This window comes from Ailuropoda melanoleuca, chromosome 6 (assembly GCF_002007445.2).
Source record: "Ailuropoda melanoleuca isolate Jingjing chromosome 6, ASM200744v2, whole genome shotgun sequence".
Taxonomy (NCBI): domain Eukaryota; kingdom Metazoa; phylum Chordata; class Mammalia; order Carnivora; family Ursidae; genus Ailuropoda; species Ailuropoda melanoleuca.
Genome location: NC_048223.1, coordinates 92,815,110 through 92,833,996, shown reverse-complemented (window position 1 = coordinate 92,833,996; position 18,887 = coordinate 92,815,110). Strand labels below are relative to the sequence as shown.

General features: G+C 38.9%; 1 protein-coding gene and 1 pseudogene across 7 annotated transcripts in view; one reads left to right on the top strand and one right to left on the bottom strand.

Annotated features, from left to right (window-relative positions):
* LOC100466813 (zinc finger protein 883) overlaps positions 1 to 5,697 on the top strand; it is a 41,189-nt gene extending 35,492 nt beyond the window's left edge. For 6 of the 7 annotated variants that reach the window (XM_034662915.1, XM_034662909.1, XM_034662913.1 and 3 more), the window contains 2 exons: positions 26 to 152; positions 1,575 to 5,697. In XM_034662915.1, the coding sequence (XP_034518806.1) occupies positions 26 to 152; positions 1,575 to 3,229 (1,782 nt within the window). In that variant the 3' untranslated portion in view covers positions 3,230 to 5,697. The remainder of the gene's footprint in view (positions 1 to 25; positions 153 to 1,574) is intronic. The other variant, XM_034662916.1, reaches the window with a different exon arrangement.
* Positions 5,698 to 14,236: 8,539 nt separating this feature from the next.
* Positions 14,237 to 15,428, bottom strand: LOC100467062 (annotated as a pseudogene).
* Positions 15,429 to 18,887: the final 3,459 nt, after the last annotated feature.

Below are 18,887 nucleotides of genomic sequence, written 5' to 3'. Positions count from 1 at the left end.
GATTGATCAGATATGTGTGTTACAGGGATCAATTTCATTTGAGGATGTGACTGTGAACTTTACCCAGGAGGAGTGGGGTCAACTGGACCCTGACCAGAGGGCCTTGTACAGGGATGTGATGTTGGAGAACTATAGCATCTTCATCTCACTGGGTAAGCAAAACTTTTCTGAGAAACAACATCAGCATGTCCTTTTGTTGTTACCAAAGCACATGGATCTTTTGTAGAGTTTAATGATACTTAGGTTTGGACACCAGGAATATTGTTTCTCACTTCCCCAGTGAAAGAGTCCAGTGGGTTCCTTCACTGTGCAGCTTCTTTCTTCTCGGTTTCTAAAGCCAGGCAGCTTTTCCTATGTCCTGTATCATTTTTCATTATCACGACATTGCATTACCAAACCAGGGGAGATCTTGAAGTTAGAGCAAGAAGCACCATGGGTGTTAGAGAAAGAATGTGCAAGCCAGTGTCACCCAGATGAATAATCCAGGGGAAATTAGATCCCAAGTGGTTGTTTCAAGTATATGCGTCTTTGGAATGTTTTTAAGAATCTCTTTTAAGAAGCTCTGTTTGGAAGTGACTAAGGATGCTTAGCCTCCATACCTAAATTCACCACAGATACACTCTCATGCATATATGTTCTCTTTTTTTGGTTGGCATTTTTAAGAGTTTACTCCCTTTTATGTATACCTTGAAATTCACTCCCATGTCATATTAATATTTATGTTGGTTAGTCTCCTTCCTCTAGCATTCTCAGCTTCATATTCCCTTCATTTTCAAAATTTCTTTTGTTTTCAGGAATTAATAAATTAGTTTAACCAGTATTAATTGAGCACTGGCTCCATGCCAGTCATATTTTATATGAAAGGGATAGAGCAGTGGTGAAATAAGTCCCTTGATCTCATGGAATTTGTATTAGCAGGAGAGAGTTGCAGGAAGCTGATTGCCGTGAGAGTGGAGTGTAGAAGCAAGGAGACCTGTCAGGAAAACAACACCCCATAGAGTAGGTTTGAGGTAATAGAGTGTGCAAAGTGTTGGAAATCTGGCTATCTCAAAGGTAGGATTAACAAAATCAGCACCTAGATTCTAATTCATCTCCTCTGAACACTTTCATTCCTCTGGTAGTTTTTTGGAACAACAATCTTGTCTACTTGTTTTCCATGTCACATTTACTATGTAATTTTTTTATTAAGCATATCTTATTGTGAATTCTACTCATTGTGATTCATCCATGCTTACTGAATCCTTTATTTTCTATTCTTTGTGTTTATTTTACCCCTTCTATCCATTTTGAAATGAATACTCATGAAGGACCAAATAAATATGTGTGCGTTCATTGCCAATTTTACTTTCCCCTCTTAACACCACAGTAGCTTTGTTTGGTTGGTTATTTTGTTGTCACCTCTTTACCCCAGCTCCTTGGAAAAGTAGAGGGAATGGAAAATATTGATTTGGTGTTTTATCCCAAAAGACTGTCTCTGAAATCAAAGAGCTGGATGTATAAGGGGTATTTGTGTATTAGCCCAATCTTATTAGAAGCAGCTTCAGATTCATAAGGTATGTTTTTCTTATTTCTAGAAGAATTGAAAGTTGATGGCATGATAGAGAGCAAAGAAAACCAAGACAGACATTTATGGGAAGATGCATTTATCAATAACAAAAAAGTGATTACAGAGAAAGAGAATGTATTAAGGAAAACATTTAATCTGTACATAGACTCTATTCCTTCCAGAAAAATGTCCAGTAAATGTAATCTAGATGGAATCAGTTTAGAAAATATGTTGGAGTTAACCACTAATAATAAAACCTATTCAGGAAAGAAATCCGATGATGCCAATGGGTATGAGAAATTGCCTCCTGATACTAATCATGAGAAAACTCATACTAGAGAGAAGTTTAATGAATTTAATAAAAATGAGAGCATCTTCTATCATAATGAGGATTTTATTCAGCGACAAAAGAGTCACACTGTGGAGCAACTGCCTGAATATAATGAATGCATTAAAACCTTCCACAATAATGCTCTCTTCACTACGCATAAGGAAACTCACACAGGTGAGAAATTGTGTGATTATAATGAATGTGAGACAACTTTCAGGGGTCAGATAATTTACTCAAGGAAGAATCACTATAAATTTAATGAATGTGGGGAAAGCTGTGATAAGCCAGTCCTTTGGAAGAAACGTCCTAGAATCCACATGGGTGAAGAGTGTGAGAAATACCACGAGTGTGATGTATGTGGGAAAACCTTCCTCCGGAAGTCAAACCTCACAATACATCACAGAATACACACAGGAGAAAAACCCTATAAATGTAATGAATGTGGGAAATCCTTTTACCAGAAGTCAACCCTTACCGTACATCGAAGAACTCATACAGGAGAGAGACCCTATGAATGTGCTAAGTGTGGGAAAAAATTCTACCAGAACTCAGCCCTCCATCAGCATCAAAGGACACACACAGGGGAGAAGCCTTACAAATGTAGCGAATGTGGAAAATCTTTCTCCCAAAAGTCAGACCTGACTGTGCATCAGAGTTCTCACACAGGAGAAAAACCTTATAAATGTAACAAATGTGACAAATCCTTTAGTATAAAGTCAAAACTCACTGTTCACCAGAGAATACACTCAGGGGAGAAGCCCTATGAATGTAGCAACTGTGGGAAAATGTATCATATGAAGTCAACCCTCATTAAACATCAAAGACTTCACACAGGGCAGAAGATATATGAATGCAGTGAATGTAGGAAGACCTTCTGTGGGAAGTCAGTTCTCCTTAAACATCAGAGAACTCATACAGGGGAGAAACCTTATGAATGTGTAGAATGTAGGAAAACCTTTTCCGAGAAGTCAACCCTCAGTAAACATCAGAGGATTCATACCGGGGAGAAACCCTTTGAATGTAACAAATGCGGGAAGTCATTCTGCCAAAAATCACAACTCATTGAACATCAGAGAATTCATACAGGGGAGAAGCCCTTTGAATGTAAAGAATGTAGGAGAACATTTTGCCAGAGGGCATCCCTCAATGTACATCAGAGAACACACACAGGAGAGAGGCCTTATGAATGTAACGAATGTGGAAAATCTTTTTATGATAGTTCAACCCTCACTAAACATAAGAGGATTCATTCAGGGGAGAAGCCCTATAAATGTAATGAATGTGGGAAGACCTTCAGCCACAAAGCAACTCTCACCACACATCAGAGAATACACAGAAGAGGAACACCATAGAGATGGATGGTGAAACCGTGTTGGCCTGACAGAAAGTATATCCAAGGAAGTAACCCTGTGGTTGTAAGGAATGTGGGAAGTCCTACCAGAAGTCAGCCTCCAATTTACATCATAGAGCTAATGCAGGGGAGATACCTGGCAATGTTTTTACCAAACTGGGCACAGAACAAGTCTTTACTTCTCTGCTGCTCTTGCATCCAAGTGAGATGGGTGCAGGAGATCTGGCCAATGGGCTGTGAGGATAATGGTGTAATTAACTTCTGGTCTGACACATAATGGCCTCCATGGCAATTCTTTGTATTCTTTGTTCTCTATGGAGTAGAGTAGAGTAGAATGCCTTTTAGAGGGCAGCACTCACTGTGTGTTGGTGAACTCACACGAGAGTAGAAATCTCTGTTAGCATCTTGATGTTTAGAAACCTAATCCACAAACAAAACTTACTGTAACTGGAGAAATCAGAGTTAAGAAATCCTGAGATTGCAACAAATTAGAAAAGCCTTTCCAAAAAGGTATCATCTCATTGAACCTCAGGTAAACTAATAGACTAAAATTGTATAAGCACATGGTTTTCTGAAAGCTTTCAACTAAACATATTTTATTGTATTTCAGAGAATTATTACGGAGGGAAACTGAATTTAGAAAATACAGAAATTTTTTTCTTTAGAAAAAGTTTTTAAGTTGTAACATAGGAAATACAGAGGCCAAGTATATATTTTTCACAGTTAGCCCAACTCTGAATTTAAGAAAGCTGCTGTGAACAGTAAGTTCATTGTACTTACCACCATAAAATCTGTTCATTAAGAAAACAACCCCATCTCCAAATATCCTGAAATGTTTACTTGGGGAACCTAAGGAGGTTTGAGTGTGCCAAACCCAATGTAGATGTAACCTGGGAACTCTGTGTATAGTAACATGCCGTGTATTGTTCTTTGCCTTTACTTCCTAGTATTGGCAATCATGATACGGTGCAAGTGTTGGCAGACATTTTCTGTAAAGGCCATATAGTAAATACTTTCACCTTACAGGCTACATGTGCCTTCTGTCACTTTTTTTTTTTTCAACCTGTTAAAAATGTAAAAAATCATTCTTAGCTCATGGGCCATTGAAAAACAGACTTGGCCGGTTTTAGCTTGTGGACCATAGTTTGCAGACACCTGATATAGCAGTTAAAAGCATGGACTCTGGAACTATACTTTCTAGGCTCAGGTCCCAGTTCTGCACATTAGCTATGTGGCCTGGGACAAGTCCCTTAACATTTGTTCCTCGGTTTCCTTTTTTGCAAAATGATGATACTGACATTACACTACATGGAGTTCTAGTTAGGACTAGGTAAGTTAATAAAGTACTAAACTACTGTATAGAATTTTACAAGTGTTAGCTGTTAATATGACTAGCAACAGATTTGTTGGGGCTTTTACAGGCTTTTGATTACCTACTCAGCAGCTGGCCCTCACTCACTCCATGCCAGTAGACCAGTTATTTTTGTTTCATTGTCCACTTCCTCTCTGTATGATTTAGGAAATGAATGATGATTGATCTAACCTAATTTTTTCGAGCTTATTAAGACATAATTGACAAATAAAATTGTAAAATATTTAAAATGTGTAATTTAAGTATACATTGTAAAAGGATTCCCCTGTCAAGTTAATTAACGCAACTGTCACCTCACATGTATACCAGCCCCACCCTGCCTTTTTGATGAGAACATTTACATTCCCCTCAGCAAATTTCAGTTACATAATACAGTGTTATTAACTCATTAGATCATCATGGCCTAACCTAATTTTGAAAAATGTATCCTGATTAATGATTCATCTGAAATAAGCATCTGACCCAGCTCTGGCCAGTGAAAAACTGAAGAATGTTCATTGAAATATGGGAAAACAGGATTCTCCAGTGGTTAACAAACATTTGATTTTAAAAAAAAAAAAAGCCCTTTGATTTTGCTGGATATTTTTATGTCTGGATGTGATATCTGATTGTACTTTTTGATCCTGAGCTAGTATCTGAGGATGGCAGAACACAAAGCTGGAAAGAGGTTGGGTCGACAGTGTCTTTTGAGCAGGTGAATCAACCACCCGTCTTTATATGAGATATATTTTTTTCTGATTATACTAGTTGAGTTGGGATTTTCTGTTTCTTAGAGCTGAAGATGGTTTAACCAACTTACAGGCATACCTTTTTAAAGAGGTATTAATTCAAAAATACTAACGGTCATCAGCCTCAGGACACGTTCTCATGAGAAACTGATTCAGGTAGCCATTTTTCAACCCTGGAAATCTCCATAGAGGGAGCCTAACCATTAGAAATAAAGCTATTTGTCATTCCATCATATGAAACAAGTGTCTTAATTCATTGAGCTTTCATTGCATCTATACGACAAAAGCACTCAGAAAATCATTATCTCATGTATGCCTTACATTTAAAATATGTGAAATAAACATTAAGTTAAATTTAATTGTCCATTGATCTGTCTCTGTGTTATTGCTTGATTAGATAAGGTGTGAGATAAGGATCCAATGTTTTCCCAAGTGAATAATCAGTTCTCAACACCCTGTGATTTAAGTTTGAAGCACCATCTTTATCAGGTGCTTAATTATCATTTGTAGGGAGTATTTTTACTCAGGACCCCATCCCTTGATTTTCTTTAGTAACCAGCTTGCCCTTGTGACATAGGAGCTAGTGAGATCTCTTGAAGATTCTGCATCCTCTTGGCTTCACATTTACCCCTGGGAAGGACATTTGATCCAAGTGGGCCAATAAGAGCCCTACCTAGGATTTTTGTAAAAGGGGAACATCATGTTCTGTGGTTAATGAGCTGGGACTTCTAGCAGCCATGACAAAGTGCATGAAGAAAAATAGTTAACATGTAGAAACATTTAAGAGAGACAGATAGAATCTTGATGTTGCACAAGACTAGTCCGGGTTTGACTCCCTTGTTCTACATATTCCAAAGATACACACTGTCATTTTCTTCTGGTTTCATTATTAAGCCAACAAATGTTAACATCTTCTAGACCGTTATCAGTTTCTGATATCTGTTTCACTAAATTCCTTGTTTATGCTCATGCCAAAGGTAATGTTTTAATTAGTGTGGCTTTTTAATGCTTTTTATTATAGAGCAAGTCCTTTCACCCATAATTATACAATTAATCTTCACCAAAGGAGGAAAAAATGTGCAATGGGAAAAAGACAGTCTTTGTTGAAACAAGAGTTAATGAGGTAAAATTTTACATAAAATCAAATTCATCATTTTAAAAGTGCTTGAGTTTTGACAAATATATTGCAATTGTGTAAGTACTGCCATGCTCAAGACAGATCTGGCAGCCAGTATCTGTTTCTGTCCCTACAGTTTTACCTTTTCTAAAAGGTCATATAAGTGGAACCATGGGTTATGTAATCTTTTATGTCTATATAATGCTTTTGAGATTCATCCATGTTATTGCATGCATCAGTAGTTTGTTACTTTTTATTGCTGAGTAATTGTCCATTGTATGGATGTGGCACAACCTGTTTGTCCATTCACCTGTTGAAGGTCATTTGGCTTATTTTGCACTTCTGTTATGAATAAGCCTCTTATGAACATTTCCACAGAAGTCTTTTTGTGGACACATTTTCATTTATCTTGTATAAATACCTATGAGTAGTGGCATTGGATCATATGATAAATAAATATATGTTCAGTATTTGCTTATTATTTCATTCCCATTTCTCTCAGATTAAAAAAAAAAGGTTATGGAAACACTGTGTACTGGTTAAGATTAATTAAAAAGATCACACATGAATACATCCTAGTAAAAATTTTGAACCTTAAGATCAGAAGTCTTCCAAGCTTCCAAACAAAATTGACCACTTAGAAGGAATAATGAATCACGATGGTGTTTGATTTTCAGTAGGAATACTACAACATTTAAAGATATTTGACAGAAATGGACTATATGTGAGTGACTCAGTATCTGTTCAGAAGTGCCTGTGGGAAGGGAAAAAAGACTTGGAAAGTGTACTTTAAAAATGTAAATTTCGGAGGGAATTTCTGAGTAAACATCTTATAGAACCCAATTAAGTTGTATCAAAAACATTAATTTGGGGGAAATTGCAAGAGAAATCTAGTAAAAATTATAAATGTCAAAAGATGATACTAATGTTTTCATTATATTTGTAATGTGTTAAGTGATTTATGAAATAGGATTTACTCTAAGGAATATGTATTAGGATTTTTGTTGCATGAGGCTCCTTTGAACAGAATAAGAGCTTAGTTTACAGATAGGGGAAATTGGAATAAATACTGTGGTGTTGCATTGTTACCAACATGAATTTATGGTTTCTAATATTAATAGATAAAAGTAAATATACAAAAGTGCACATACAGAAGTATACAAACACACATTTCTTAGCTCTGTCCACTAGAGATGGCACAGTAGCAGCAAAAAAACAGTAAAAATAGACATAGCTAGTTCCTACATTTTGGTTTCTAAATACCGTTCTTCACTAAAAGGAACCAGAGTTCTTAGAGAAATAGCTGATTCCAGGAGTGGGTCAAGGAAATTACATGATAAGCCTGGAACATTTTTTGTGTGAGAAAGAAATGCTAAAAAATAATGTGACCACGTCAAAAGGACATGGCTTAAAAACAAAGGGACTTCCACTGGCAGATTCTGGGACAATAAGAATTGAAATAATTGTACAACATTGAGCAAAATAGGAATCCAGGAGTCTATACCAATATAAATAGATAAATGGGGAAAAGAATATGTTTTTCCTTACAGAACAATATCAATAAATGTAAAGGAAATAATAGAACTGATAAATTACCATTTGGTTATCACAGTAATGATTACTTTGGGCAAATATCAGTGGATACTAAAACTGGCAGATGAAAATGGATGAAGAATCATATGGTCTCAAAGTATCTCCCTACAAAATATTTCATTATAAAGGGTGAAAAAAATACCTCAGAGGATAACATGACAGACACCCTCTTAATCAAGTAATCAAAGTTAAGCCTATCAGTAATGGTTTAATCAACATCATGGGCAACTGTAAGCAACATGTCCACCTGAGTGGATGGAATGAGAAAACTCAACATTTCAATGACAGTTCAGCCAATGGATAATCTAGGTGTAATTATGAGAAAATACCAGGCAAAGCAAAATTGAAGTACATTCTACAAAGTAGATTATAATCCTCAAAATTCCAAGGTAAGCAAAGTCCAGGAAATGGAACTCTTTCAAATTGAGGGAGACTAGAAAGATCGGACACCTGAGTAAACCATATGACCCTTGAAGGATCCTTCTTAAAAGGGCATTATTAGAGCGATTGGTGAAACTTGAATTTGGTCTTTAAGATATATACATCAGTTTTTATACTGTACTTTCCTGAAGATTAAAAGTTTTTTCATAATTCCAAGTAAGAAAAAATACAAGGGAGCAAACATTAACATCATGGCAACCTACGACATTCCTTGCTACCATCCCCCTTTCAACACCTAAAATTCAGCATCTAGTCATGACCAAAAGTACCTTTTTGGGAGCTGTGAGATCCAGCACAATCCTCTGAGGGACCCAGGAGGAGTCTTCTCCACCTGTGTATCATGTAATAAGCAGACAGATCCCCATATGGTCTGTGGAACTGACAGGAACCTGTGAAATGATTCTAACACCTCCTGGCTGCAGTCCAGGAACACCTGGAAAACACTGAGTTGGGCAGACACCGACTGATGTGAGAGCCTTTGTAGAAGCCTGAGTCTCTAGAGGAGAAATCCCACTACTCCCTTGCTCCAAAACAAAACAAATGAATTTTGGACATATTTGTAAGAGGAACTTGCCTGCCTCATCCCTTTCCTTAAGGCAGCACAGCTTAGAGAAAGAGGAAGCTGGGGAACCCTCCCACGGGATAAAAGGGAGAGGAGCAAGTGAGTGCCCAGCTTCCCCAGCTGTGTGGGCTGCTGCTAAAGAAACCCATCTCTCCAGCATCACCAAGAGTATTAAAGTAGAACTCCAGGGTGGGAAGGGAGGAGATCTGGAAAGATGCAGATAAGAAAATCAAAGGGCATTAAAGGGATGCAGTTCCTACTGACAGTGTTCTAGACTTCAGCGGGAAGCCCACTCGTGAATCGTTGGGAAAATGTCACCCGAGATTCCCCCAACTGATGCGTGGGCACCACGAATGCCCCAAGTGCCAAACCCACACCTTCCCCCACTTCCTAACCAGCTTCTTGGGTGGACTTCCGAGGGCAGTAGCAAGAGCAAGACTGGGTGAGTGGAGTATGTGCAGAAAGCAAGCCAGTTTCTGCAGGTATGGGAAAAACCACAAACTTAAGCTCTTTTGCCACATTTGGTCACCTTCAGCTGATGTAAGTTTTAAGAGCAAAAGGAGATATACACACTTAAGAATTCTGCCAAGAGGGAGCAAGATATGTGGAGCAGGTGTGCTCATATAAGAGCAGGGAAAGCCCCATAATATAAACAGGACCAACAAAAAATATAACCCATCTAAAGGCAACTAGTAAGGATTGGAGATGACCGCTACTTCAAATGCAAACACAGCAATGCAAACCCCCAAGGAATATGAAGAATCAAGGAAATGACATCACCAAAAGATCATCATAATCCTCCAATACTAAACCCAAAGACATGGAGATCTGCAATCTACTAGATAAAGAATTCAAAATAGCTGTTTTGAGGAAACTTGTGGAACTAGAAAGAAAAAACCACAAAGACAATTCAACAAAATCAAAAATCAATACATGAGCAAAATGAGAAATTTAACAAAAGTCACAAGAAGGACCAAACAAATTCTGGAGCAGCAGAATTCAATGAATGAAAGAAAGAAAGCAATAGAGAGCATCAATAGCAGAATAGATCAGGCAGAAGCTAGAGGACAGGCACTTTGAAATAACCCAGTCAGAGGAAAACAAAGAAAAGAGGATGAAAAAGAGCAAAGAAAACCTATGTGACCTGTTGGAAACCATCAAACGAACCAATAACAGAATTGGAATTTCAGAAGAAGACAGGGAGAAGGGGACAAAAAGCTTATTTAAAGAGAATAACGGCTGAGAACTTCCCAAACTTGGGGTGAGACTTGGATATCCAGGTTCATAAAGCTAATACATTAATCCGTTATTTCAATTCCAAATGATCTTCTCCAAGACACATTAAACTTCAAAATTCAAAATTAAACATTAAAATTCAAAGAGAGAGAGACCCTACAAGCAGCTTGAGAAAAAAAGATTAGGCTATCAGCAGATACATTCAAAGTGCTGAAAGAACGGTTACCAGCTAAGAATATTGTTGGGCAAAGATACCCTTCAAAAATGAAGAAGCAGCGAAGAATTTCCCAGACAAAAGCTGAAGGAGTTCTTCACTATTGGACTCACCTTAAGAAATGGTGAAAGGAGTTCTTCAAACTAAAATGAAAAGACACTAAGCAACATGAAAACGTGAGCATATACAACACACTTATAAGGGTAAACATATAGTGAGATTCAGAAAACTCTTAACTCTGTAATATGATGTTGTGTTACTGCTTAAGCATAAAGGTTAGAGGAAAAGAGTATTAAAACAACTATAGCTGCTGTAATTTGTTAGTGAATACACAACATATAAAGGTAAATTGTGACATTAAAAACAAAAGAGAATAAAAGAATTTTTGTATGCAATTGAAGTTAGGTTGCCATCAGTGTAAATGGACTATTATATCTATAAGATGTTTTATGTAAGCTGTATGGTAAGCACAAAGCAGAAACCTAGAGTAGATTCACAAAAGATAAAGAGAAGGGAATCAGCATACCACCACAGAAGATCATCAGTGCACAAAGGCAGGGAGCAAGAGAGGGAAAAAAAGAAACAATAGGAACCTATGAAAAAATACAGCTATCACCATGTTATATGTAAGAGACTGAATGCTCATGTTAATCATTTGACCAGAGTTAGTACAATAATGCAGAAAAGAAACAGAAAGCATCCACATTGTATCAGGAAAACCGTATTCACAGAAACATGATCATCTATACAGAAAACCCAATAAAGTCAACAACAACAAAATCCAGAATAAGTGAGTTTCACAAGATCGCAGGATGCAAGATCAATGTACAAAAGTACAATTTTTCCGTATCCTTGCCAACATTTATGTTCTATTTTTTTAAATTATAGTCATCCTACTAGTGTAAAGTGGTATCACATTGTGGTTTTCATTTGCATTTCCCTAATGACTAATGATGTTTGAGCATCTTTTCTATGTAGTACCAATGAATAACTAAAAACTTAATATAAAAATACAATACCATTAACAATAGCATTAAAATATAGGAAATACTTAGGAATAAATCTGAGAAAAGATAAATAAGACTTGTACACTGTAAAGTAGAAAATATTGATGAGAAAAACAAAAGACCTAAAAAAATGTAGATATAATATACACTGTTGATAGGTTATGAGTCATTGTTGTTAAGATGTCAGTTCTACCCAAATTGATATGTAGGTCAAACGCAATCTGAGTTAACATCCAAGCAGGCTTTCTTCTTCTTTTTTTTTTTTTACAGGCACATAACTTAATATTTATTATATGCATTTTATATATACTATTTTTTGGTAGCTGTATGTTTGCTATATGGTACAATCTTAAAAATTTGCTGATTCATAGTCTGTAAAATGAAAATTTAAAAAATTCATCAAAACTCAGAAGCTGATTATAAAAAATGTTTTGGAGGTGCCTGGGTGGCTCAGTGGGTTGAGTGTCTGACTCTTGATTTCAACTCATGTCATGATCTCAGGGTCCCAAGATCAAGCCCCACATTGGGCTCCACACAGAACGTGGAGTCTGCTTAAGATTCTCTCTCTCCCTCTCCCTTTGCCCTTTCCCAATCCCCTCCCCCACTCACATGCCCTCAGGTGCACTCTCTAAAATGAATAAATAAATAAAAGTTTTTTGGATGACTAGGAAAAATACTGTCTTAATCATGCTTTACACAAACAAAATCTTTAGTTACACCATAAAATTAAGCACATCTGAAAAAATTAAACAGGGATAACTAGTCCAGATTTCTGCATTTTGGTTCAACTATTTTTATACTATTAGTAGTGCAAATGAAATTTTAGTACAAATAGTTTTAAACAAGGTAGTTTTGTTTGGAATTATGGTAAACCAAGACACGTATCTGGGGGAATCACCTTGGTTTGTAACTTAAACGATAAAATATTCCTTTTTTGGTCTATTTTAGAGTATTCAAAGAGTTCCAAAATAGACAGGTTCCTTTAGCACATTAACGAAAGGATCTAAAGATCGACAAAAACTGAAATAAATAATAGGCTGTTAGCAAAATGGATAATCCTTGATAAATAAACTTGTAAATACAGTAAAGTGTACAAAGTATCACATAGTGATAGGATGCCAAGATTAGGTTTTGTTTCCCTTGGGGATTTTTTTAGGAGTTCATTTGGAGTACTAAACCCCACTGTTACATTTTAACACAGTTTATAGTACTTGGTTTATGAAGACAATTAGTGATGAAGAAGGTGATTTAACATCTTTATCGGATGACTTAGCTGAGCTATCTATATTACGTAAAAGAAGGAAAGAGGTAGTTACACAGCAGCAGGTCAGTGAGATCCCTGTGTAGGGTTGTATAATGCAGAAAAACTTCGATGCAATCTTAGCCACTGTTGTGATAGGCTAAATATGTAAAAAGACTTACGAAAACTAGAATTTTATTCAAACATTTTCTGCAACTAATGCTAAAATATTTTAAGTCAAATTTTTAAGCAAAATAAGTTTATTTTATTTTTTATTTTTTTAAGCAAAATAAGTTAAAAAGGAAATCTGTGGCATTCCTCTGATAAACAGAAGATCACTAAGAGATGAAAAAAAGCTGCTCTTAGAGCTCACTTCCCCTCAGCAAGAGCACCACATTCCTAACCCTAAGGCAGAACACAGTCCAAAATAAGAGTCTTTGTAAGATCAGACTCCACATTGGCTTAAGACACCTAAAAATCAGACATGTGCAGCACAGGCCACAAATAATGGAAACTTTCTTTGTCCCACAAAATACAGTAATTACAGTTAAATGAATGAGCCAGACATTAAGATGTGACTTCCACTGATTTATGCCTGCCCCGAATACTCTTCACCAGGCAGATCTCATGTAGTTTCACAGCGGTGACCACTTGATGGCCATGATGCAGACCCACTTTCTGTCCAAGCAAATCTGTTGTTATGATGCAAGTTTTTGTTGAGTCACACAAATACTTTGGCGAGGGTATCAGCCCCTACACTGGTAACACACGCTTTTGATGGATGGCAAACAACATATGTTGATTTATCTAATTTCTTCCTATGTACTGTCTAAATTCCAATTTATCTAATCTCTATGTACTGTCTAACTTCAAATAGATTTTCTTAGGGTATACTGCTAGACTTGTAACAGCATCTAAATGAACTACCATAGAACGGATCATTTTACCCATTTTATTGTCAAAAATTTGATGTGTCTATCTTCATTAGCAGTTTTTTATAACAGGATGTGTGGGATGATTTACTACTCTGTTAATGTGTTTATTGGATTGTAAACCAGAATCTCTCTGTGATGAAATCATCACCAATGACTGATATTGCTAAATCATAAATTAACTGTACTTTCAGTGTTGAAAGAGATTACCTTATGAACTGGACCCCAGCTATTGAGTGAACTGATGTAGGTGTTACACACTGCTTGTCTAAGTGAAAATACGTGCTAGTTTTTCCCAGATTCCATAACTTAACAGTACCATCTGCTGAACAAGACAGTAACTGATTTTTTTTTTTTTTAAAATTCCAAGCCCGGAAACAGCATCTGTATAAGCAACTAAAGTGCCAGCTAGAACATTTGCTTCACATGTAGCATAAGGATCCACACTGGGGCTAGGCCTATTCTACCACTGGATGGTTGCATCCGGATTACCACTACAACACTGTTCTCCACTAGGACTAATAGCAAATGACAGAGCACAGCCAGTGTAGGCCCTACATGGGTAGGTAGGCTTTACCTCTAAAGAGACACTCTTTTGAGCAGGAGCTGTTTCTTTGCAAGTTCCAAAGTTCCAGAGCGGTCCTCAGACGCAGTAACCAGGGCAAGTTTTACAGGCTGAAGAGCGAATGCCTGTACTCCATCAAAATGCCTACGTAGTGTATACTTGGGGTTCCACGTCTTTTGAAAGACATCCCTTTTGACAGCCAAACAAGCCATAACTCTAGTCCGTGTGTTTTATTACTGTCAAGTCTGCAAGGTTTCCAGGCCCATCACACTTCACAAAACATCATCAGAACCCACAGAAAATGACTAGCCGCCTCCTAACAGAAACATTATTGGTTCAGCCCATTCTGTGCCATCCCTGCACCTCATGCTTCTTCAGCTCCTTCATCATCTTCAGTCCCACAAAAGTCGAATTCTCTCCATTCTTTCTCAGTATCGGGAGCATTAGGTCAGCAGCTAAACCTTCATTACCTAGTTTGTGTTTATTCATCTGAAGTTTGTCTTTTCTTTCTGAGATACTGAACTTCAGTCATGAAATTATCCTCTTCTTCATTACTATCATCAGCATTTTCTCAGAAACTGAATGTCTCAAGAACACCACCAGAGGACCTTTTGATTTGTCCTTTTTGCTTAGGAGACTCCCCTCCATTCAGGATCTGTTTTAAATTCTTTGTTTCCAATGATTCATTTGTTCTGGGTTAGACAGTCCAAGTAATGGCCTGACCTGCTGACGCTATACGTCTAATGTATCTGTGTAACCTGCTTCCTAAAGATGTCGTCTCAATAGCCGTCTACCTTGTTTCACTCTAACCGGCTCTTCTGAGGTCCTGTGGGAGCTTCTGTATCTTTGGTTTCTTCTGATTCAAAGGGTGGCATTTTCAAATCCTCATGGTTCAGTTTTGTGCCATATAATTTGTGATATTTTACCCTTTCTTGTTTTAGTGCGTACGCTAACAGCATTATTCTCACAAAGGACTTCAAGTTTTCTTGATCTTTTCCTTTTCTTTGCAAAACTGCTATCGGGGTTTGCAGTTTGGCCCATTCCACCTGCTCGTGTACCCAGTCTATCTTCAGACAAGCCCACGAGTGCTAGATAGAGTGGAGCATTCCCAGATGGCTACTGCTGTCTCTGGGCCTGCTTGGGCCTGCCACAGGACCCGCTCCTTGAGCCACCCCTTCTGAGAAAGGTTCATGTTACTCCTAGGTCCCAGGTCCCTTCTGCTACCAGGGCACAGGGTGAGATGCCTACGGGTAGGGGGAAGGTCATCGCTATACCCTGCTGTAAACCAGAGCACGGAGCTGCTGGCAGCCGCCTTTAGAGGCCCTTGTCCATCTGCTTCAGCGGCTTTCATGAAAAAACAGATATTGAGGAGTCGGTTGTAAAACTCACATGGAAATGTAAAGGACCTAGAATAATGAAACAACTTAGAAAAACAAGAGCAAAGTTGAGGGGTTAAGATTTCCTGGTTTCAAGTTTTATAAAGCTACCTCAATCAAGACAGGGTGGTATTGACATAAATATTGACAAATATATTACTTGGACAAAAAATAGAGTCCAGAAATAGACGAGCATATATATGGAGAACTGTTTATGAGCAAAATGCAAAGGCAATTCAGTAGAGAAAGGGTAGGATATTCCATAAATGGCATTGGAACATTTACATATTCTTATGCAAAAAAACCTTTGATCTACACCTTCTACAATATATAAAAATGAAGTAAAAATGGATATAGACCTAGATATTAAGCCTAAAAGTATAAAATTTATAGATGAAAACAAAGGAAAAAATCTTTGTGATCTTGGGTTGGACAAAGATCCCAAAATCTTGTGGTTATTCCAAGTTTTTGGTTGGTTTGTTAAGTGGTAATAGATAAACAGAACAATGAGTTTAAAATCTCAGGGCTGTAGGACGCCTGGGTGGCTCAGTCGGTTAAGTGTCTGCCTTCAGCTCAGGTCATGATCCCAGGGTCCTGGGATCAAGTCACATGTTGGGCTCCTTGCTCAGTGGGGAGCCTGCTTCTCCCTCTGCCTGCCTCTCTCTCCACTATGTTCTCTCTCTTTGACCAGTAAATTAAAAAAAAAAATTTTTTTTTTAAAAATAACAATCTCAGGGCTGCTTTCAGGACAGACCAACAGCAGCAGCCTAGATACCATCGTTTAGACCCACATGACTACTGTGGTTTCTGCTATATAATTGTCTCCATCAAGTGAAGCTCTAAATATAATGTTTATCTCATCATTAAGCTATCCCAAAGATAGTGGGTTATTTATAAATATTGACAGCTTATTGACTGAAAACAGATGTACTCATTGATAGAGCAAATGCACAGACTTTTTTTTTCATGTTATATCTGAAACCACTTTGATGTTCCCTAGACCAAGCCACATGAGTATGGGGAGAAGGCCATGTAGTGGAATTAAGGGACTCATTGGCCTGGAAATGGTTCTCCATCTCTGTCCCAATCACACTAGCCTTTTCTACTCCTTGGGGCCTTTAGAAGGTTGCTACTAGATAAGACTTGAATAAAGCAGCCAAAAGGGCATACCCGGATGTCACTCCTGGGTGCTCCCAAAATAAGTGGTGGTTTTCTTTCTTGATTTATTTCTACTTCATTTCTAGGTGTACATGATGTATCTGATCTTTACAGCTAGGCTGTGAGGTCACTGAAGGCAGGGTTGTCCCTATGGCTTCTAGATTGCCAGGGCCTAGTACCAAGTGGGTATTCGTGGATGCTGGTAGGAGGAGGGGAAGGAGAAAGGGGAGCAGGGGTCTGGCCAGGGGCCTGGCCAGAATGCACAGCTCCACCTGAATGGTCGTGGCCCATTTCTCTCTCCTTTAGATCCATCCAGGTTCCTAGGAGCAGCGGGCCCGCTGCCACCTCAGACACACTCGGGCTGGTGACTTTGCCTTGTGTCCTCCCATACTAGCACTTTTCACAGGCAGCCCCAGTGTGTACCTCGATGGAGAAAGTAAGGGCTCTGGGTTGAGCAAGAGAGCTCAGATTTATAGAGTGCAGAAGAACAAAGCAGTGTTCAGACTCTCTCTCACTCTCCTCTCTACAAACTGGATATGCTGCTTAGCTGAGGATGGCAGAGGAGAACTGGACCCCTAGGGCTGCTGGGCCTGCCCTCGAGGCCTCTGAGTCATGGGGCGAGTTTGGGTGTCTGACCCTGACCATGTTTGAGCCTTCATGGCTCTTGTGAGCACCTGCCTGCCTTCACCTACCTGACAATTTAGGACATGAGGCCAGTGAGGCTCAGTGACCTGCCACCCATGATGAGTGCCAGGGCTGATTCTGGAGGCCAGGTCCACACCGCTTTCCCAGCAGGTGCAAGTGAGAGGAGAGAAGGCTGAGGCTACTGAGAGAAGAATTGTGGAGATAGGAGCTTTGACTGGCTTCTGCTACATCCAGGAAGTGGCTCTTACTGGCTCCTGGTCATACTTTCTGCCATACAGAGGGATTTGGAAGCCACAATTATGGGCAGGACCTGAATCTCCAAGATCAATTGGACAGGTAACACATCCATAGAGGCAGGGCCTCCTGGAAACCCGAAATCCTGTAGACTGGTGGTTCTCAATGCTGGTCCCAGGACCAGCAGCAGCAGCAGCTTCACCTGGGAACTTCTTGAAATGCAAATCCTCAGCCCCCACCCAAGCACTACCGAATCAGAAACTCAGGCGGGACTGTCAATCTCTGTTTTTACGAGCCCTATGAGAGATTCTGAATGTTTGCTAGGGTTTGAAGACCATGGCCCTAGACCATCTCTGATTCCCTGTGGTCATCAGCCCTTCCAATCCCACCTTCCCAAGTCCTCCAGCCTGTTTCTGAAATTGCTCTGATGAGACTTATCTTGAGTTTTCAGGTGAGGAGCCCAGAGGAGTGGTGCTTTACCACTCTGAGCATTTCTCCTTTCCGGGACACAAGTCCTTTTCTTGCAAGTGGAAGACCCAGGAAGTAGAGATGGTCCTGTCTTTCACACAAAACATCTTTATGCTGCCATGGGGACTGAGCTGGTGGCCACACAACCTGACACACTGGGTGCCTCTGCTTGACCACACTGCGCTCATGATAAACCTTTGACACAGTGATCCCACTGATAAGTGGCCCAGAAGTCACCCCGAGGCCATGGATAACGGTAGCAGGTTCTGCGACAGTTGAACAGCCTCACCTCCAGCTGACCTGAATAAGAGCCTCACTAACTGCTGTCCATTCTCCCAGGCATACCCCTGTGGGCTAGGGACACACTGCCTCATGCCTGGACCACTGGCCAGAAGGCAAAGAATGTGGAGGAGACTGCCCCTTCTTCCCTGTACGCCCATCTGGGGTTGGACACCTGCTCCTCTCCCTGCAGGAGAACTGAGGATTTCAGAAGTAGACTCTGGAAAACTTTAATCTGGGCTATTGTAGGCTTTCATGGGTCCAAAAATGTGTGAAATTTTAACAAAAAAGTACATTTTTCTGGACATGCATCAAATTCTCTAAGGGATCTATTACCCCAAATAGACTAAGAATCACTTTCTCTAAGAAGCCCCTCAGCAATCTCTGGAAGGTTCCTAGGTATACATGGGAAATCTTAATCCATAGTTAAGTATTAATAGGAAAGAAAAATGGCTAAGGATGTAAAATGGCAATTTATTGACTACAAAATAC